Source organism: Boleophthalmus pectinirostris, unplaced genomic scaffold (assembly GCF_026225935.1).
Source record: "Boleophthalmus pectinirostris isolate CB_2022bp ecotype Guang Dong unplaced genomic scaffold, ASM2622593v1 HiC_scaffold_12, whole genome shotgun sequence".
Lineage (NCBI taxonomy): Eukaryota > Metazoa > Chordata > Actinopteri > Gobiiformes > Gobiidae > Boleophthalmus > Boleophthalmus pectinirostris.
The window spans coordinates 35,381,553-35,404,605 of record NW_026571018.1 but is presented as its reverse complement, the minus strand read 5'-3'; the positions used below and the strand labels follow the sequence as shown (position 1 = coordinate 35,404,605).

The 23,053-nt window shown below is 39.2% G+C and overlaps 1 protein-coding gene across 1 annotated transcript in view; it reads right to left on the bottom strand.

The window, feature by feature from the left end:
- The window catches only part of pdlim4 (PDZ and LIM domain 4), a 175,602-nt gene that overhangs the window by 3,268 nt on the left and 149,281 nt on the right, over positions 1–23,053 (bottom strand). The window contains exon 6 of the mRNA XM_020917906.2: positions 11,361–11,499. Within this exon, the coding sequence (XP_020773565.1) occupies positions 11,361–11,499 (139 nt within the window). The remainder of the gene's footprint in view (positions 1–11,360; positions 11,500–23,053) is intronic.

The following is a 23,053-nucleotide window of genomic DNA, read 5'->3' as shown; positions in this document are numbered from 1 at the left end:
TTTCGCCCTATCTGGATTGGTAATTTTACAGCTACATAAATCAAGAGACTAGCGTTCATTTATTGTTGCCAGATTATAACTCATTTGTAACAATATGTTTGTCTATACAATTTCAAAGACACTATCGCGTGAATATTTACGGCAACTCGTGAATTTCTCATCCTATGTTTGGTCATGTCATAAACAGCCTGTATGTCTGAGACGGACTCCTTACATGGGCATGTTTTTGCTATGAAAATAAATATACCCACTGAACATCTGATAGGAAAATAACATCCGTCACATGGGACCTACACACCATAAAAGGGAGGATGATTCTGGGGAGAGCAACAGATAACAGACTTACGGCATGAGAATTATGAAATGACAAGCTTTTATAGACGTATGTGACCGATGCAAATGAACTCCATGCAAACCATTTTATCAAGAGCCTGTTTCCAAATCCGTTATATGGCTTTTTTTTTTTTTTTTTTTTTGATAACGTTAAGACCTGATTTAAATGTGCACTGTAACATTTCTCTTGGAGGTTCTGACACTCACAGTGTTGGGGAGTAACTGATTACATGTACTGGAGTTACGTAATCAGAGTACAAATTATGAGTAACTGTATTCGGTTACAGTTACTGTTTCAGTGAGTGGTAATTGGATTACAGTTACTTTGTTGAAATAAATGGATTACATGGTGGTATTTTCCTGTTTTCACATTTCGGGCTAAATCCCCAGGTCTAAACCAGATCTAAACTAGGACTAAGCCAGGTCTAAAACCAGGTCTAAACTAGATCTAAACCAGCTCTAAACCAGGACTAAACCAGGACTAAAACCAGGTCTAAACTAGATCTAAACCCGGTCTAAACCAGGACTAAACCAGGACTAAAACCAGGTCTCAAACCAGGTCTAAACCAGGACTAAACCAGGTCTAAAACCAGGTCTAAACCAGGACTAAACCAGGTCTAAAACCAGGTCTAAACTAGATCTAAACCCGGTCTAAACCAGGACTAAACCAGGACTAAACCAGGACTAAAACCAGGTCTCAAACCAGGTCTAAACCAGGACTAAACCAGGTCTAAAACCAGGTCTAAACCAGGACTAAACCAGGTCTAAAACCAGGTCTAAACTAGATCTAAACCAGGTCTAAACCAGGACTAAACCAGGACTAAAACCAGGTCTAAATTAGATCTAAACCAGATCTAAACCAGGTCTAAACCAGGACTAAAACCAGGTCTAAAAACAGGTCTAAACCAGGTCTAAACCAGATCTAAACCGGGATTAAACCAGGACTAAACTAGATCTAAACCAGGTCTAAACCAGGACTAAACCAGGACTAAAACCAGGTCTAAATTAGATCTAAACCAGATCTAAACCAGGTCTAAACCAGGACTAAAACCAGGTCTAAAAACAGGTTTAAACCAGGTCTAAACCAGTACTAAACTAGGATTTAACAGGACTAAATCATGCTGCGTGGACGTGTCTCCTCCTCTTCTATCTATAATATTTTTAATATGGTTAAGTAAAGTCTGGGCTTTTAATTTTCTTTTAGCAGTTAAAACATCTTATGTTACGATATCCTCGTCTTTGCTTCTCTACAGCAAATCAAGTAATCCAAAGTATTCAGATTACATTACTCACTTTAAGTAACTTTATGGATTATGTTGCAAACTACATTCTGGGGTATGTAATCTGTAATCTGTAGGGGAATACATTTTAAAAGTCACCTTCCCAACACTGCCTCCACATTACAGTAACTCTAGTCAGCATTTATTCCATTATGAATGTTTTCTTTGCTCCTAAAACATACAGTGAGCGGGCTTGCCTCTCCTCAGATCTGGTTTGTAATTTGGCCCGGTGGCGTCGCCTGCTTGACTCCGCGGAGACAGACGTTTAATGAGCATCCCTGATACCGCATAGGCCACTATATATTTATCCAGTCACACCACATATTAAGGAGCTGAGTCTAAAGGCAAAGCTCTCGATGTACTGCTCAGTCTGCGTTCCTCCCTTCACCTACGGTCACGAACTTTGGGTAATGAGCGAAAGGACACAGCGGTCAAAATGAGTTTCCAAAATGAAGCTCAATCAGAGGTGGAGCAGAGGAGCAGCTGAGGCTCGGGCATCTGTTCCGGGTGCTTCTTGGACGGCTCCCCGGGGAGGTGTTTCGGGCATGTCCCACCAAAAAGAGGCCCCCAGGGAAGACCGAGGACACACTGGAAGGACGATGTCTCTGGGCTGGCCTGGGAATGCCTTGGTGTCCCCCTGGAGGAGCTGGAGGAAGTGTCTGGGGTGAGGTAAGTCTGAGGAGTTCCTGCTGAGACTTTTGTCCCCACGCCAACCTCTGATTAGCAGAAGAAGGTGGATGGAACACGATTTAGTTCATATATTTTAGGCTACGTTTATATGATGACGGTGTGAACAGAAGACGCAAAAGTGGCGCTGTGTCTTTACTTTTTATTCCGCATTTAGACGAGCGTTTTCAGGAGGAAATCCGCGGGCATAAGGTGGCGCAAAAGTGTATGGAATTCAACTTGATTTCACTACTATTTTCAGTCATTTGTCTGTAAATAGATTCCAATTCCTAATATGGAACTCAACTCCAAATTCGCTCCTATGGGCGAGTTTCAGCTGACGTCATTGTTATTAAAAGCCCCCCCGTTGCATGCTGGGAAATATTTTGGTCGGAGGCAAGAAACACGATAGTGGTCAAACACAGTGCGTAACCTCGCGTATTTATCCCCGATAATGGTAAATTCCTGCTGCATTATCGGATGCACAAATAAAAGCACGGAAGAAGGAAAATGTCTTTTTCGTATTCCGAGTGAAAAGAACCGCTAACGGTGAATTAAATGGCTTTCAAACATCCACAGAGCAAACGTAGAAGATCCTAACAAACCGTGGACTTCAACAAGTTCAACAACACATCGAAGACTCTTGGAGGTTTTCATCTTTTCTGCTGTGAATGGCCCAGGAGTTTCCACCAAGTCATTGTGGATATCGCCGAAGTGAATATTTGTCCAGGTAGTTGACGATTCTGACCAGAAATTTGGTTTGGTCCACCTTTTGTCGGGGTTGAAAAGGGTGATTTGGCGTCCGTCGATGCTTATGACCAATTTCTGGTCAAATGGTCTTGGGTCCTCTGCCGTTAGAGTGGATAAATAACCGGGATCAATACCCTTTACGTGCTTTCTCACTCCGTCCGTCATGTTGAATTAGTGTTTCTTGTCGCCAACCAAAATAATTCTCAGCATGCAAACGCACGCTTTTGTCAACAATGAAACTCGCCTATAGCAGCCAGCTTCTCTGAGCTTCATTTCACTGGAGCCAAATGCTATAGGTGACGTCACACTCCCTTAGTCCACTTCTTTATAAAGACTGTGGCTACGTTTATACGATGACGGTCTGAACAGAAGACGCAAAAGTGGCGTCGCGTCTTCAGTTTGTATTCTGCGTTTAGACGAGCGTTTTCAGGAGGAAATCTGCGTGCATACGGTGACGCAAAAGTGTGTGGAATTGGATTGTGTAAACATGCCAGGCGGCTCGGTGGTGACGCTAGGTGGTGATGTATGCGACGTAAACGCGAACGTGAGCAGATCTGACCAGAGTTTTGCGTCTTGGGCAGTGTAGACGGAAACACTACTACTTTCCGCTCTGGAGGATGGTTTTAGATTTTTGCGTTTTTAAGCCCCAAAAACATTGTCACCGTCTAAACGAAAGGCACTACGGATAAAATATTTTGTCGTTTTTACCCGCAAGCGTCAAATAAGTTACTTAATTGACCAGCTGAACTGAATCGGTCAAATCTTATGACACAATAAATAAATAACCCCAGTGTTTTCCCGCAGTGCTTTATAGTTAGGGTGGCCACCTTGACAACAAGTGTCCCCCGCCTTGACTACATCCCTTCGAAACACGTGACATCCTCGCAAAACTACGGAATCTCCACCCACCCCTTCTCGCTCCTCACTTTTTCGGCATCACCACCATGCCTACTCAATTTTTTGTGGGAAAAATTAAACCCACTAGTACAAAGAAAATGTGCCCACTGAGTACTGAACCCTAAACATATTGTTCCAGCCTTTGTATTTTGAACCGTCGGTCGATATAGAAATCGTCGTGACTCGTATGAATGATGTCATCTGAAACCCAACAGCCTGTGGTCCTTAATCATTCACAGCCCGTCCTTCACCTTGAAAGCTCAGCTCACTGACTCACACTTGGGGCCTGAATGTTGCACAGTGTGTTGTGTGTTATGTGTGTTTGGCCCCTGATCAGCAGCACGGCCCCATTAAGGCTCTGACCACAGTGACAGAGGGCTCTATGGGCGTTATTCATTCACCCAGTTGACATTTTCCGTTCTGGTTGTGGGAATGCAGCTCAACAGTACAGGCTCACATCGGGTTCAGGGAAATTACAATGAGTGTTTTGCATACAGGGTTATTAGAAGTTTAAAGGCGCAGCTGAAGCCACGCGGGTACGACTATAACGCAATCAAACTTGAAGACAATATGAAATGGAAAGAGTGGGAAAAACATTCAGCAAATTGTCCGATATTCTACTAAAGTGAAGCAAAGAAGAAACAGTAAGGCTCCGTAAATGGTAACTGGTCACATTTTTATCGAGTACAAAGACACAACGACAGAGTAGTGGATCTGACATTTTACCAGAGTTGTTTATGTCAAGCGTGGGATTCGAACCCGTAACCTCTGGATCAGTGGGCAAACTCTCAACTGAGCTACTGTCGCCTGATTATTTTTGTACCAGATTTAAAAAATAAAAATTACCATGTATTTGAGCAAAATTTACTCTCAAGGTTAAAATATATCCACTGCATGCTGTCTGCATCTAAGTCTAACGCGTGTCAGGAAGTGCGTGTCAGCATGCTAGTTGCTGATAGCTGTGTTGAGAAAAATTCATCGTGGTGAATAACTGATGCTCGGAATGCGTAAGTTAAGTGAGGAAGAACTTTAGAAGACCATGTTTAAAATGAGTCTGTTTTTAAAATATTTTAAGTCAAATTGGGTGAAGGTGCACGGAGTTTAAAAACACAGTGGAGCACTTCCTGTATCACCGCATGACATCACAAGCTAGAACTGTGTTTTCTGTTTGAGATGAACTCAGTCTACGTAGGATTTGTGAACGTGTAAGGTCAAAATATGTCCACTGGATGCTGACTGAATGTATATATCATCATAAAGCATTTCAGGAAGTGTGTGTAAACATGCTAGTTGCTTTACAGTGGCGGCAAAACGCTCTTGGGCCTCTGATGCTCTAAATGCATAAGGTAAGTGAGGAGTAACTTTGGATCACCTTAAATTGTTAAAAATGAATGTCTTTTTCACATTTCTTAAGACAGTCAAATCGGGTGAAGGTGCACGGAGTTTAAAAACACAGTGGAGCGGTTCCTGTATTACAACATGACATCACAAGCTGGAACAGTGCTTTCTGTTTGAGAGGAACTGCAGGATTTGTGAGTTAAACGAGTAAGTTCAAAATACTGTATGTCTGTATAACATCATAAAGCATTTCAGGAAGTGTGTCTAAGCATGCTAGTTGCTTTACAGTCGTGTCAAAACTCCTCTTTGGCCTGTGTTGAGAAAAATGCTTATACAAACTCATCACGGTGAACAACTGATGCTCTGAATGCAAAAGGTGAGTGAGGAGAAACTTTGGATCACCTTAATCTATTAAAAATTAACCTATTTTTAAGACAGCAAAAGGTGCACAGAGTTTAAAAACACAGTGGAGCACTTCTTGAATTACAAGCTGGAACAGTGTTTTTTTTGTTTGACAAGAACTCAGTCTGTATATGCAGGATTTGTGAGTTAAACGTGTAAGGTGAAAATACGTCTGTATAACATCATAAAGCATTTCAGGAAGTGTGTGTAAGCATGCTAGTTGATTTATCATGCCAAGGCATCTCAAGCTGGAACAGTGTTTTCTGTTTGAGAGGAACTCAGTCTACATATGCTGGATTTTTGAGTTAAACGTGTAAGATCAGAATATGTCCACAGCATCATAAAGCATTTCAGGAAGTGTGTGTAAGCATGCTAGCTGCTTTACTGTGGCGTCAAAACTCATCTTTGTGTTGAGAAAAACGCTTACAAACTCATCATGGTGAACAACTGATGCCCTAAATGCATAAGGTAAGTGAGGAATAAGTTAAGATCACCACTGTTTAAAATGAGTCTGCTTCTCAAGTGTTTTAAGACAGTAAAATCGGGTGAAGGTGCACGGAGTTTAAAAATGTTTGTATAACATCATAAAGCATATCAGGAGGTGTGTGTAAGCATGCTAGTTGCTTTACTGTGGCGTCAAAACTTTTCTTTGGCTTCTGTGTTGAGAAAAGCGCTTACAAACTTATCATGGAGTGTGTATACATGCACATCAGTAACCCGGGTATGATCGGGTTTTTTGAGTATCCCGGTTTCTTGATGGTGCATGTATACGCAGTAACCCGGTTTCAGTAACCCGGTTATGGCAGTATCCCGGTTATTAGAAACCGGGTTACTGTAGCTGGTTTATTCCGATAGTAACCGGGATACTTGTGGCATGTATACGCAGTACCCCGGTTACTGCAACATAAAGTTGAGTGCGCATGCGTCCAAAAGACACTTTCCAGCCTCTCACCACAACAGTAGAGACATAAATAAATTGACCAACATAAATAAAGTGACCAAATGAGTGAAATGACTGTAAAATTAAGAGCTGCGCTAAACCTGCACACGTACAATCTGCACTCGTACGACCTGCACTTGTGTGATGCTGAAAAGCTAAAACATGAACTATCTCCTATACTCTATATGCACAGAACAGACTTACCATCATCAGCGCCTCTTCTGTCACAGAAATAACACACATAATCCACAGAGTCGTGTCATTTAGTCCAAAAAAAAAACTGATCGCATCAGCGGCGCAAGGAGCGAGTTGTTCTTATCGCCGCTAGCAGTTTATGCTAATTAGCCAAACGGTCTTAAGTTTCGTTTCTGTAAAACGTAAACAAATGTGATCACAGCTGAATTATATGATCAAACGGGCTGATGTGTCTATAGTGTTTATGGTTTATATGTTGTAAAGTTGAGTTTATTTATGCAGAAGATTTTAATAAAGAATCTGCACAGTGGATTGTGGGAGATCTCGTAGCTCCATAGCTTCTTATGCTAAAGGAGCTCACGGTTTGTATTTTTCCTGGTTTATAAAATTGATTTAAGTTAATTTTTGCGCCTGCGCATTTGTAAGATTATGTCAAGAAACCGGGATACTCCATTTGATCATGTATACGTGAATATGAGTATCCCGGTTTCTCAGTGCGCATGTAAACGCAGTAACCCGAATACTGACATAACCGGGATATGGCTAATAACCGGGTTACTGATGTGCATGTATACGCACTCATGGTGTCACAACTGACGCTCAAAATGTATAAGGTAAGTGAGAAGTAACTTTGGATCACCACTGTTTAAAATGAGTCTGTTTTTTAAGACAGTAAAATCAGACAAAGGTGCACGGAGTTTAAAAACACAGTGGAGCACTTCCTGTATTATCGCATGACATCACAAGCTAGAACAGTGTTTTCTGTTTGAGAGGAACTGAGTCTACATATGCAGGATTTGTGAGTTAAACGTGTAAGGTCAAAATATGTCCACTGGATGCTGACTGAATGTATATAGCATCATAAAGCATTTCAGGAAGTGTGTGTAAGCATGCTAGCTGCTTTACTGTGGCGTCAAAACTCATCTTTATGTTGAGTAAAACGCTTACAAACTCATCATGGTGAACAACTGATGCTCTGAATGCAAACGATAGCTTGGGATCACCTCAAATTGTTAAAAATGAACCCGTTTTCACATTCGGAACACAATAACAATCGTGAACAGGCCTTTTAATTATATTTAGAGTGAGTTACTCCAGCTGATTGAGTAAAAAAACAGAAATTTCACTTCCAGAGTCAGTGATTTCCGTCCATTTCTGAGTTCCATTTGTCTTTAGCTGCAGTGAGTCACATTTTCACCACACCACAGTGTTGCTGGATAAACCCTTGACACTGGCCTATTGAATGTAATGCTGTAATGGTGTAACAGGTTTTTGTGCGTCTACAATGGGCGCCTATGTGAACGATGACCTCATGCTCACCTGTGGCTGCTTTTACTGCACAGAGAGGGATTACCAGCGCATTTGGTTTCCTTGGCACGACGCCCTCTATGTGTGTGGGTGGAGGCGTCACTTCGAGTATATTTAGAAATGCCGTTTTGCTTGATTTCATATTAAAGGGCCCAGATCACGCTATTTTCTGATCTGTGTTCTAATGTTGTTTCTTCATCACAAACAGACCTCGACTTGTGTTTTGTTTCATTCACATGTTGTATGTTTAACGCACAAACCCTGCAGATTTAGATTGAAGTTCTTCTGTCGAACAGAAAACTCTCACAGACAGACTAATAAAGCAGGATTACTCAAAGTGTGTGAATGAAACAAAACACAACTCCGGGTGTGTTTTTGACAAAGTAAACACATTATAACATGACTAAAAGCTCACAAGAGTCAGTTTAGCGTAATATAGGACCTTTAAAATTAACAAAGGTAAATTGATTTCTAATGTAAAAACCCGTTCATAAATCAGAGGCATCTAAATCTTTGAATTGACACATATTTAGGTAACACTTTATAAAAAGGTGCCATAATAAACAGCAAACTAATCATTACCTAACCTAGACATGTCAACCTCAGGCCCCGGGGCCAAATTTAGCCCATGATATAATTATATTTGGCCCGTGAGATCATATCAAATCTGTATTAGAGCTGACCCGCCAGCTACAGATAGACTATAGAGGCATTATTTATTTAAAATGTTGTTATTATTTTATATTATGCTCGTTCTGGATTCAATGTTTAAGCAAAACTATTATTAAACATTTATTTTAATAAGAACATTTTTTAAATTACATATCCCAAAAGAAGAGAAAACATGCAGATGTTGTTGTGAAATTTTTCAATAAATATTTTGTTTGGCCCACGACTTAGCCCCAGTTTTTAATTTTGGCCTCTGTGAATTTGATTTTGACACCCCTGACCTAACCCTTCATTAATATTTAATAATTGTTACTAAAATACCTATTTGGCACAAGTTAACAGATCTTCCATTATTAACAAAACATTAGTTGTTTGTATGAAATCTGTGTATTAATGTTTTAAACAAATACAAAACAATCTATTAACTAATATCGTATTAATATCGTGTTAATAGTTAACTAAATGTCTTTTTGTACTAATTAATAAGTATTTTTACATCACATAAATGTTAAATGTTTATTTACAAACAATATATTAATATAAAAGGTAATGACACATTATTATTTAACTGGTATTAAACTGTGCTTCTGCTTATGAACCACTCCTCATAGAATCCTGACTTTAACCTGCAGACTGGGGACACAAGTTACTCTCAGTGGATGGATGGAAATGTCCTAACTCACGTGAACGCTCAGAATTTGTTCCACTAGTCCTGATTAATGCTTGGCTGGAGGTGCCGGGGTTTAGATAGTGACTCGTCTTTTCAGGATTAAACCAACCGGATGGAAACTGGCAACCCAAATGAGAGACTAGTGTGTGAGGCTCAATCTGCTTTCTGATTTAGAACCAAAACACCACATTGAAACATAAATAGCACATCTTCTTTTTGTACTTAGAATGAAATCAGCGTTACAGTTGTTATCAGTAAAAGCTCTATTTGATTTGAACATGTTTACGTCGTATTCCAAGGACACAGATTAGTTATTTTATCACACTCTTTGTAAACATGTTAATATGTCCCCACTTTTTTTGGAAAGTATTTGGAAAGCATTGCTGTTGAAATGTTCTCTATATATAAAAAAAAAAAAAGTAAGGTAAATACTTTGATAGATGCAGTAAAGGGCCACAGACTGATGAGTATGATTTTAGCAAAAAAGTTATATTTGAAAGCTGTTAATCAAGTCAGTGAAGTCAATTGTTAAGAAAAATAATGTGAACAATTATTACTACTACTCCTCTACTCTTTCTAGATTTAGCACTGCAGCAGAATACAATAATGAAGTGAAATTGAATCTATGTGTTTGACAAAAGCAGCAGACTAAACCAAACTTTCCCTTATACATTTTCTCACCTACTTTTGAGTGCGTCATGTCTCCAGATCCTTATGACTGAAGTGTGCATTACGGTCGTGGAAAATGTTTTATAGTTTGCCACCACAGAACTATTATATTAAACAACAACAAGAGCAGGGGCACTTGGAATTTACACTTTAGTAGAAATGGTGTCACTGAGTCGACAGCCAGAAGTGAAAATTGTAAAGGGGGATGTAAAATGTATTGTAGGTCATTGTGTATTAAAAACACTAAAACACTTTATAAGTAAAATTCATCACAACACACCAGCCTCACAAAACAAAAGCGTAAATGTTGAATAGTTGGCCGGCTGTTAAACTGAACACTTTTGTCCTGAGGGATTTATTCACGTCAAACTGCCCAAACAGTTGCATTTAATAGGTTTGCCTTGCCATCTTTTACATAATAAAGCTTTGAAGATTAACGTTAGGTCTGTATCACAGTTTGGACACCTTCACTTTTTCCCATCTCTAATCACCAGAGTCTAACATGAGAGATTTTCCCTAGCAAATATGTCATTCTCCCCCTACATGGAATTGCAGACCTCAACCTAATTTGTAGTGTTGTAGTCAAGGCCGCATTAATCAAGACCAAGACCAGTCCGAGACCACAGGGTCCCGAGACCAGAACAAGACCGAGACCTCTGAGAGTCGAGACTGAGACAAGACCAAGACTTTTAAAGGTCAAGACCAAGACAAAAGCAGACCAAAACAAGAACAATTTTTGTCATCTCCTACAATTATTCATATTTTGGCGCATTTATATCAATTTTTTTAGAAATCTATCTCCATTTTGTCCAGTTCATTTAGGCTTAAAATAATCCAAGCAAACTGTACTGAACTTAAACACTCTGTGCCCCTTTTTTTGGACCCTCACCCAGTTTAAGAACCTCTTCTTTAATCCCGCTTCCACTGGCACTTTACAGAAAACTGCTTCAAAGTGAAGAAAGTCAGTTTTTTCAAGTTCATAACATTTATAGTTACATTATGTTACTGGTTTTGCGGTGATATTTAGCAGCCTCTGAACATTTACTGGCCGTAATGAAATATGATCAAACTCATCGAGTGTCAGACCTCGAGTCCGAGACAAGACCGAGACCAAGCACCATCAAGACCGAGACAAGACTGAGAACTACAAGATTACTAATTTGGTCCAAGCCCCAGCATTTATGTTTACACTGTGTATGGGTCATTGGTTTGTATCGAAGTCTGTCCAGGCTGAAACACTCACACAATGCCGGTGCAGCAGCGTGTGCACTGGGGCAGATTCTGGAGTCCAGGGGAAGGGCTGGGGATCGGGTTTCCCATTTTGGGGACCGGGGACCTGATGGGGGACTTCAGGTTCCTCAGTCTGTCAGTCGGCGATGCACCTGGAAACACAGAGAAAGTCAAATAAGACAGAGTGTTTTTGTTTTGATCTAATTCATTCATTTATGTCGGATGCTTTTTCTGTTGCAGCCACGTCTACTGTAGCGATGTGGGTGTTCTAACAGGTCTGACCGCTCCAGCAGACACAAGAACGACAACATCGGGGATTAAACATAAGACATGGACTTAAGAAAGGAATTTGTAAAGCAACAAATACCAGCGCTGGATCAGAGAGGCCATCGAGATCCACAAACAACGTCCAAGGAGCATGTAACAAGGGAGCATACACCATATCACACACGGGAGTCAGGCAGTTGGGGGCATAAGCGTCCCCTCCTGTCTGACAAAACCAAGTAAAACCACAGATATCGAACGGTAAATCTGGCATTGAGTACCGCCACCTATTGGAACAAATGTGTCAACAAAGCCTCCATCTTTCGCCCGATCACACTTTGGGGACACCCTGCTCCATACGAGCTTGGGGTTCTCTCACTCAACTCCAAGATTAGTCCTAGTTTAGTCCTGATTTAGACGTGATTTAGTCCTGGTTTGGATATAGTTTTGTCCTGTTTTAGTCCTGGTTTAGACCTGGTTTAGTCCAGGCTTAGTCCGGTTTTAGTCCTGTTTTAGACCTGGTTTAGTCCTGTTTTAGTCCTCTTTTAGTCCTGGTTTAGACCTGGTTTAGTCCTGTTGTAGTCCTGTTTTAGTCCTGGTTCAGTCCTGGGTCGGTCCTGTTGTAGTCCTGTTGTAGTCCTGGTTTAGTCCTGTTTTACCTGTTTTAGTCCTGGGTTTCCTGAGTCCTGTTCCTGGTTGTTTAGTCCTGTTGGTCCTCGGTCCTGTTTGTAGTCCTGTTGTAGTCCTGTTTTAGTCCTGGTTTAGTCCTGGTTCAGTCCTGGGTCGGTCCTGTTGTAGTCCTGTTTTAGTCCTGGTTCAGTGGGTCCTCCTGTTTTAGTCCTGGTTCAGTCCTGTTTAGGTCCTAGTCCTGGTAGTCCTGTTGTAGTCCTGTTTTAGTCCTGGTTTAGTCCTGGTTCAGTCCTGGGTCAGTCCATATGCAGCACAAAAGTCCATCATTTTCGCTCACTGATACTGTGAGAAAACTTGTTCCATGACACTTTAGACCATGGAAGTCCTGTACCAAGATGGCGGTGGTATTAACACCAAGGACCTGAACGTGAGCTCTACTGATCTATATCTATGAAATAAAGCCGCCTACAAGACACGTCACTGCCACATCTCGTGACACTTCTGATACAGGAAGTAGTCCACAGACATGTAAAGTAGGTGAACAAACATTCTGAATTCTTTGTTCTGAATTTGAACAACCAAAATTCAGTAATTTTATAGTTGAAGATCTGTCCAGTTGTTTTAATTTTAACATAAAGAAAACTTAATTCAGCCTCTTACGTGTGTTTAATTCCTATTCCTATTTACGGAGTAGCACCTTGGGGTTATGGCATCTGTTTTTAATTGTACTATTTAAGTAAACATTGGCCTTGACCTTTTGTCTCAGTGGGTTTATAGAGGTTAAAAAGTCAAATCTGCTTCAAAGAAACACAGAATCTGGAACGCGTGTGTCTTTCCACTCGTCAGGGAAAGTGCTTTGGATTCCAGGCAGGGGTGGTCGATTTCTATTAAAACTGACTTCTTACACATTTACCCGAAATGCCTCTAAAGCAGTTTCTAAAGCAGGTTCTAAGCAGGCTCTGGGGTCCTTTTTCTGTCTCCCTTAGGGCCATTTCTCACTCTGCCTCACACGTGTAGCCATGAGTTTAAACCAGTAGCAGCTAAAGAATCAGAACCCAAGAGAAACGGTGTAACTATTTCTTATATGCTTATGCCTGGAGGATTTTCAGACAACATGAAATCCCGGTCGATTTCAAACCTACAAACACTTTAAGACAGAATCTGGTCCAGCCAAAGGACAAAACACCGAGCCACAAACAAAATAATGTGCTCTACTCCATTCAGTGTAGTGAAGACTGCAGTGAGCGCTACACTAGAGAAACAAAACAGCCACTTCATAAGAGGATGAACCAACTCAGACGAGAGAGCAACACAGGACCTCAGTCTGCTGTACGTCGCCACCTAAAACCCAAGGGCTCCTCTGAGAAAAGATTTGGTTTGAGAGGGAAGTTATAGAAACTATTTTTTGTTAGGAAAGACAGTCCACCTTTGAACAGAAACAGAGGACTCAGACACCATCTTTCTCCTATTTACAATTATATTCTCAGAACAAAATCAAAACAAGACAAGAAAACAAAAGTGATGTCCAGGTCAGGCCCAGAGGTGTGAAAGCTCCATTATGACCCTGAATGATTCTGCTAATACGACCCCACACTCAGTGCAAGTTCAGTAGGCCCAGCCAGTGTTGGGGAGTAACAGATTACATGTACCAGTGTTACATAATCAGAGTACAAATTATGAGTAACTGTATTCAGTTACAGTTACTGTTTCAGTGAGTGGTTAATTGGATTACAGTTACTTTGTTAATTCCACTCATTCCCGGAAACTAAACCAGGTCTAAACCAGGTCTAAAACCAGGACTCTAAAACCAGGACTAAACACTAGGACTAAAACAGGACTAAATCAGGACTAAAACAAGACTAAATCAGGACTAAAACAGCTAAAAGCAGGTCTAATAAAACTAAACCTAGCTAGATCTAAACCAGGTCTAAACCAGGTCTAAACCAGGTCTAAAACCACAACTAAACCAGGACTAAAACAGGATTTAACAGGACTAAACCATGCTGGGCGGACGTGTCTCCTCTTCTATCAATAATATTTTTAATACGGTTAAGTAAAGACTGGGCTTTTTATTTTCATTTAGCAGACAAAACATTTTATGTTACGATATTCTAGTCTTTGCTTCTCTACAGCAAATCAAGTAATCCAAAGTATTCAGATTACATTACTCACCTTAAATAACATAATGGATTACGTTACAAACTACATTTTGGGATATGTAATCTGTAATCTGTAGGGGAATACATTTTAAAAGTCACCTTCCCAACACTGGGCCTAGCTAACAAACAGAAACTGTGTAAACAGAGTAGTGTTAGTTCCAGTTAGTTTCATTTTTAGACAGATATAAGGAAGTGTCCACCAGACAGATCTGAACCAGAACTGAAGAAGACAGAATTAAGATGAGCTTTTAGAGATGACAAATATTTGACCAAATAAACTTTTACCCAGCTGACAAATGAATGAATTTCTCATTTTGACCTGTACGTATTATTATTTTCTTTTAGGATTTTGTAGCAGCTCATATACACAGGCATCAAAGTTTAGCTCAAACCCAAAACTATGGAAGATCATTTGGTTAATTAGATTTTGTATTTTAAATGTTGCTGAATTTTGACCTCTGGAAAAAAAAAAAAAAACATGTTTGAGTTCATTTTTATTCAAAATTTCAATTGCTGAACTTTTAAGTGCACATGCTGAATGTGTTTAAAAACTCCCCCCAAAAAATTCATCTTAAATTCAGCCAAGTTAAGATGACTTGAATTAAGAAAAAAAAAGTTAAAGTTTTATCATGATTTGAGTAAATTTCACTTCACAAGTAAAATCATCTGCCTGTGGAACAAGACTTTTTGTACTTAAAATATGAAAACATATCTTGCTGCACTTAAAATAAGAAAAACAACAACTTTTTGCAATTAAAATAAGAAACAAAACTGAGTGTTGCTTGAATTAAGAAAAACACACTTGTTCCATTGGTGAATGACTGTCAAACTATTGATTCTATTGAATCTACTCAATAAAATAAAATGTTCTTAATTTAAGTCATTTTAATTTAGCGAGATATTTTTATTTTTTTTTCCAGTGCAGCAAAATCTGAAGATGTTTGCAAACATGCAGATGACGACTCTGGACTCTCGAATCTGGGAAAACTGCCCCAGTTTTCGTCATCTAGATGTCATTTTATTCATTTTATTCTTTCCTTTTCATTTTTATAAATTTCCTATTAATTTGTGTATTCAAATTTGTCTAAATTATTGGCCTTTCTCTTCTGTGGCTGGGACTAAGTAGTTAAGAATTCAAAGAGACAAAGGTTTAATTTGGCTATTTCTGACTGACCTATTTTGTCTGTTCAAATTTTATGTTGAGAAATTTCATAATTTTTGTCTACACTAAGCCAAAACTTCTCTAATCTACACTGAAATCTAGGGGTGTGCAAAAATATCAAAATACTGATATGTCGTATCGTTTAAAGTGATGATACAGTATCGATATCGTGGACTGCTGTATCGATACATCACCAAGAGTATTTTTTTGGTATATTTTACTAAATTATTTTGTTACAGCTACAGTTTTGTTGTTTGTTTAGAGGAAGGAAACTCGTTTATGCGACACATTTGACATTTTCACTGTTTTGGAGGATTAAAATGTTTGTGTTTCATATGAACTTTGCACAAGAAGTGATTTAACAAAGACTTTTAGTATCACAGTCAAGATTTAGCCTTTATTTTTTATTGAACCGTATAGAATCGATTTGAAATATATCGTATTGAATCAAAAGTGCACTGAATCGGGATATGTATCGTATTGTGGCCTATGTATCGAGGTATGTATCGTATCAGCAACTACTTAATGACGCCCAGCCCTACTGAAATCATAATATGACAAGTACAATTAAAAGAAAACACCTTTACTTTCTAAAAAAAATCATGCTTCAGGTATCAGAAAATGTCGAACGGTGAATGAAATGAAAAAGAAGATCTCTATTTCCTGTCACTTTCAACAACAACTTCTCTCCGCAAATTGCGTCTTGATTGATGCAAAACTATCATTATATTTACAAAAGATATTATCCCACACAATTAAGCAGAAATTAGAAAATTGTCAAGACCTGTCACGCTCGCTTTCAAATATTACGGCAGATTTGGCATCACCATTGACAAATCAAAGCGCATCACTGGTACTCTGATTGTGCGAGAAAGTGCGGGATTAAAGACATGACAATCCGACGGCCCCGCAGCTACAAAGTCTGATTATTTGAATGGGCCTTCGTCAGTAAGCGTGACTGAGCCCATCGCTGCTCTGTGGTCCCTCACAGATCCGGTGTTTTCTTTGGAGGATTAAGACTTTGTACTGTTCAACATTGTGACATTTCATTGGGCATAATCCTCCTGCAAGCATCAAGTTGGATCTGAGGCTTTTCAATGTATCTGGAGGCAACAATATTTTCTTTTTTTTTTTTTTTATCTCTCCATTATACGACCATCCTGTGTGCAGAAAATAACATGGAAGTCTGATTTTCGTGACGCCAAAAAATCTTCAAAAACTTCATTAACTTTATTATTATAGGTCCTATATTACGCAAAAATGATTCATGGGAGCTTTAAGCGACAGTAGCTCAGTTGGTAGAGCTCCCACAAATGTATGCTGTAGTTGTGTCCTTGGGCAAGACGCTGAACCCACCTCACCTCCTAATGATTTCCAGTGGTTTCTTAGTAAAGTGTAAAGTACTTTGAGTGTCTTGAAGGTGGAAAAGTGCTTTAGAAAAATGTGACTATTTACCAGTTTTTAAGCCATGTTATAATAGTGTTACCTCCTCCTGTTACCTAAAGTAATCCTTTATTATTAGTCTGTCTACATCTCTGAAGCTCAGAATGCTCTGATCCACCTTGTGATGTCATAAAGTGGTAGTTTTCTTTTACCTTTTGTTCATTAGAGAATGGTATTCCAGCGGTGAAATTATCAAAATGATTCTAGTGAAGGTGGATGGAGTTTAAAAACACAGTGGACCACTTCCTGCTTTACCCCATGACATCACAAGGTGTTTTTTGGTTTGAGAGAACTATAAATGCAGGATTTGTGTGTTAAACATATGTGAATGAAAAAAGCACAACTCATGGTTCATATCTCAGCAGAATCTCTTCAAAATATCAATAATCACTGATGGAACACCTCTCTGTCTGGACTCCACTCATGTTATTACTGCAAACTACCGAAGCATAAACTTCCTTTTTTTTTTTTTTTTTTAAATGGCATCTCACATACATATAACATATAATTCCATGGGGGTTTGTTGCTCTGATGGGGATGGGATGAGGAATATTAATAAATAGTAATGTATGTAGTATGTCTGTAGTAAACAACATAAATGAATAAATAAATTACACTTACATAAAAATCACCAGCCAATCAATCAATAAATAAAAACAATAATAAGTCAATAAAATAAAAATAAATCTAAATCAAATTTGGCAAAACAAGGACCTATTCCACTTCCCATGTGCACTTTTTTAATGCATCACACTGTTTTTAATGCACTTTACAAAGGTAGGCACATACACAACTGTGCATAAAAAAAATAAAAAATAAATAAATAAAATAATAATAATAATAATAATAATAATAATATTTTTTTATTATTATTATATATTATTGTTATTATTATTATTATTATTATTATTATTATTATTATTATTATTATTATTAATAAAACATTTTCTTAAACTGTCACTTTTTGGGTGCATGAATAAATGTGAGGCTTAAACACCAATCCAAAGATTAAGTGACATGTACCGTTATTATTTCCATAGTTATTATTATTATTATTGTCAACACTGAGTTGATTCCTCCAATACACAATTAGTCATTAGTCATTAACAGACAGACAATTAGTCACACTCTTGCTCATATATAAACACTCTTACACATGTACATACGCAATGACTTCAGTATTTTGAATGAACAATTTATATTTCTCTTAAGTTAAGTTACAACTTGTTCAAGAACTATGAGCTAATTACTAAATGAGTCCTCTGAGAGCAAGAGAACTGTTCCCAAATGTTTAGAGATACCTATGTCTTTAGCTGAGCTGAGATGAATCCATCAAACCTAACTCCAGGTTTTAGGTCCCTCCACCCATCTCCAACAACCTCCTGTGGAATTCTGGGTAATCTGATACTCCTGTTTACCCTTGACTGTCCTGGAAAGTCAACATTGCCTAGAGGCCATCTCCCAAACCAGCTGGGTACATGAATACTTTGATGAGTACTTTGAAGGACCAGGATAATACATACATTCATGAGGATATTTTCCACATTTTTAACATTACCAATAGTTCTTCTATGTTTTATCAACTCTATAAAGTAGAAGTAAAGCTGATTTTTTGGCATATCAGCTATAGGCCTTAACTCTGACAGGCCGATATTTTGTTTTGGTCGATGCTGCTGCCTAAAAAATACAAAAAAAGGTTCAATACAAACTTGAATACAAAGAGATAGCTGTACAAAATGTGACTACACAGCAGTACTTTTAAATTACATAACTTGGGGAAAATAAGCTTATCGGTCATTGGCTGCTTTGGATTCTAATCAATCAGTATCGACAGAGAAAAAAAAACAAAAAACATATTGGTTGATCTTGACTCAAAAGTATAGCCTGCCATCAGTGGTGGATGAAATCACATGAAAAATACTTTTACTTTTCAGTCCAGGTCTTTTTTTCTTTTTTTTTTTATTGAAGTAGAAAGTACTGGTACCTGCGCTCAAATGTTGTGAAGTAAAAGTAAAAAGCACCCACTTTAAAATAAAAAATAAAATAAAAAATGAAGTACAAATACAGTACACTACAGTAGTACAGTACTTTACTAGGTTCAAGGTTCAAGGTTCTTTATTTTATGATTCAAGCATGCGACAGAAACACATCACAGAATGAAATGCGCTCCCCGAGGCCCAGTGATCCAGAAAGAGATAAAAACAATAATAAATAAGCAATGTTAAAAAGTAAACACATCAAAACAACAACATTTAGCAGTTCCAATGAACAAGTACAAGTAAAAAACGTGGCAAGATAGAGAGGCAGCACTGTTCAAAAGTCTGACAGCCTCAGGAAAAAAGCTCAACTTCAGCCGAGATGTTCTGGCTTTAATGCTCCTCGGTTCCTTCCCAGAGGCAGAGGAACACACAGGTGGTGGGAGGGTGCGAGGCGTCCCCCCCATGATCCTGGAGGCCCGTCTTCTACAACGCTCCTCGTAAATGTCACTGGTGGGTGTAAAGTCACATCCAGTGATCTTCTCTGCCGCTCTGACCACACGCTGTAGAGCTTTCCTTCCTGGGCTGAGCAGTGGCCGTACCACACTGTGATGGACTGGGTCAACACACTGTCCACTCCACATCGATAAAAAGACATGAGGGCAGGGAGGCCTAGTCCAGCAGCCTCGAGTCTCCTCAAAAAATACAGACGCTGGTGGGCCTTCTTAACAGTGAGTGCGTATACATGCACATCAGTAACCCGGTTATTAGCCATATCCCGGTTATGTCAGTATTCGTGTTACTGCGTTTACATGCGCACTGAGAAACCGGGATACTCATATTCGCGTTTACATGATCAAATGGAGTATCCCGGTTTCTTGACATAATCTTACGAATGCGCAGACGCAAAAATTAACTTAAATCAATTTCATAAACCAGGAAAAATACAAACCGTGAGCACCTTTAGCATAAGAAGCTAAGGAGCTACGAGATCTCCCACAATCCACTGTGCAGATTCTTCATTAAAATCTTCTGCATAAATAAACTCAACTTTACAACATATAAACCATAAACACTATAGACACATCAGCCCGTTTGATCAGATAATTCAGCTGTGATCACATTTGTTTACGTTTTACAGAAACGAAACTTAAGACCGTTTGGCTAATTAGCATAAACTGCTAGCGGCGATAAGAACAACTCGCTCCTTGCGCCGCTGACACGACTCTGTGGATTATGTGTGTTATTTCTGTGACAGAAGAGGTGCTAATGATGGTAAGTGTGTTCCGTGCGTATAGAGTATAGGAGATAGTTCATGTTTTAGCTTTTCAGCGATGCAGGTCGTACGAGTGCAGATTGTACGTGTGCAGGTTTAGCGCAGCTCTTAATTTTACAGTCATTTCACTCATTTGGTCACTTTATTTATGTTGGTCAATTTATTTATGTCACTACTGTTGTGTTGACAGGCTGGAAAGTGTCTTTTGGACGCATGCGCACTCAACTTTACGTTGCAGTAACCGGGGTACTGTGTATACATGCCACAAGTATCCTGGTTACTATCGGAATAAACCAGCTACAGTATCCCGGTTTCTAATAACCGGGATACTGAAACCGGGTTACTGCGTATACATGCACCATGAAGAAACCGGGATACTCAAAAAACCCGATCATAACCGGGTTACTGATGTGCATGTATACGCACTCAATGCTCGCTGCATTAGTGGACCAAGTTAGTCTGTCGGTGATGTGCAGACCCAGATACTTCCAGCAGGACACCCTTTCAACTTCTGTGCCCATGATGTAGAGAGGCGGCGGTGAACAGCTGTTCCTCCTAAAATCCACTATCAACTCCTTTGTTTTTAAAAGTTTCAGGCAGAGGTTGTTCTCTACTTGTACTTCATGACCTTTCACCACTGCCTGCCATGTATTTCTGGAAACAAGTCGGCATATTCGGTTTATTTCAGGACCTTACATTTTCGGATTAAATATTGTTCCAAAGGATTACTCTTACGTGATTTTGAGTCCTGTGAAACGTGTACTTTGACTCAAAAGTTTAGACAAGCTTTGATTAAAATGTTTGATGAACAGGAAAACAAAGATAAAGTCTATAATTTCTGTGCATGAAAACATTATTATTTCAGAACAAGATGAAATGATAGGCTCAACTCCAGCTCTGAGAACCAATATTTCAGACTGTGATTAAAAACAACATGGACACAGAAAACACAAAACAGAAAACGCTCTGTTCCATATTGTGATGTCACATGGTAATACAGGAAGTGCTCCATACACCTTCACTAGAGTCATTTGGATCATTTCAGACCTGGAATTGCCGATCTCAAGGTGGAGCTGAGCATTTTGAGCTTCAGAAATGTACAGAATAATAATGCAGGATCACTCAAACACGTGTGAATGAAACGAAACACAACTCCAAGTGTGTTTTTGAAGAGGTAACAACATTACAACATGTTTTAAAGTTCACAAGAGTCAGCTTTATGTAATATAGGATGTTTTAAAAGTACCATATTTCTGGGACTATAAGGCGCACTTAAAATCCTTTAACCCTCCCAGGCTCAAATACAATTTTTAGTATCAGGAAAAATCTGATATTTGGGGAAAATTATAATATGGGGTAGTAAGATACAATCCTGACTTTTTTATCCTTTGTGAACAAAAAAGTATTTTGCACTTCTGGTAGGCCATTTGCGTGTAGCCATTCTTGCACATTCTCTGCATCGTCCATGTTTATCAGCATGGATGGGAGAAAAGGCTCCTGAGTAAAAAAAGCTCATAAAATATGGATGTGGAGTAAGTAGGTAATTGGAATTTAGCTGTTGCAAATCTGCAACGCCTGCCTGGAGAGGGTTAATTTTTTCAAAAATCAACAGTGCACTTTATAATCTGGTGCCTTATGTATTAATTCTGGTTGTGCTAACTGACCTCGAACCGATTTTATGTGGGACACAGCGCTCAAAAATCTGTCAAAATATTTTAGAACGACTTTGGTAAACTATGAAGCTGCGCCGCTTGATGGATTGTGGGAGCATTATGGCTACCAGAGTCTGGAAACTCGCGGAGAACACTCATATTCCACTGAGACATGTCCTTTAGTCCGACAGAAGATGACACATCAGCGCACAAGGAGCGAGATGTTTTTTTTCAGCTCTTATAGTTTATGCAAAGTAGCCATGCAGTTTTAAGTTTTCTTTCTGTATAAAAGAATGAGCAATTCAAACATAAATTACTTAAGAGGAGGAGGAGAGGGAGCAATGTTTCGGCAGTAGGGCCATTTAGTTTTGTTTCTGTAAAACTTAAAAAAAAAATGTGTCCAAGTTGCACATTATTACTCAATGTATATTTGAGTCCTCGTAGAAAAAAACAAAAAAAACAAACTGAATCCACCAACATTCACATTCATAATCCACATTCACCAAGACAGGGAGGCAACGCCGGGCGAATTACGCCTCGATCTGCCAATGGATCGTGGACGCCTGAGCTAAAGATCAGTCTCAAGTGTTGTCAGCTTGTTTCGCTTAATGCGTCTTATAATCCAGTGCACGACGAGAGAATTCAACATTACTTTATACTTTATAATCCAGTGCACCTTTTAGTCTGAAAATATGGAAATTTTAGATCTGGAACTGCCAATCTCAACTGAACTAAAGGTAAAACTGTTAACTTGAAAACTACCATAACTTTTTCGGTTCTTTTTAAAGACAAAACAGTCAAGTATATTTACCGTGTTGACATGTTTCGGCTGCTGCTGCATCTTCAGAACTGTCACCGGTGTTGGTGGTGGTCGTTTATCAGCTGTTGTTTCTTCCTGTAGGCGTGGTCAGATGTTTTTACTTCCTGTAGGCGTGGTCAGCCTGATGGACCCGGCAGGTCGCTCAGGTCGTTGCCGGGTCGTAACAACAGCTGACCACGCCTACAGGAAGTAACAACAGCTGATATACGACACGTCACCACCAACACCGGTGACAGTTCTGAAGATGCAGCAGCCGAAACATGTCAACAAGGTAAATACACTTTACTGTATTGTCTTTCAAAAAGAACCCAAGAAATTGAAGTA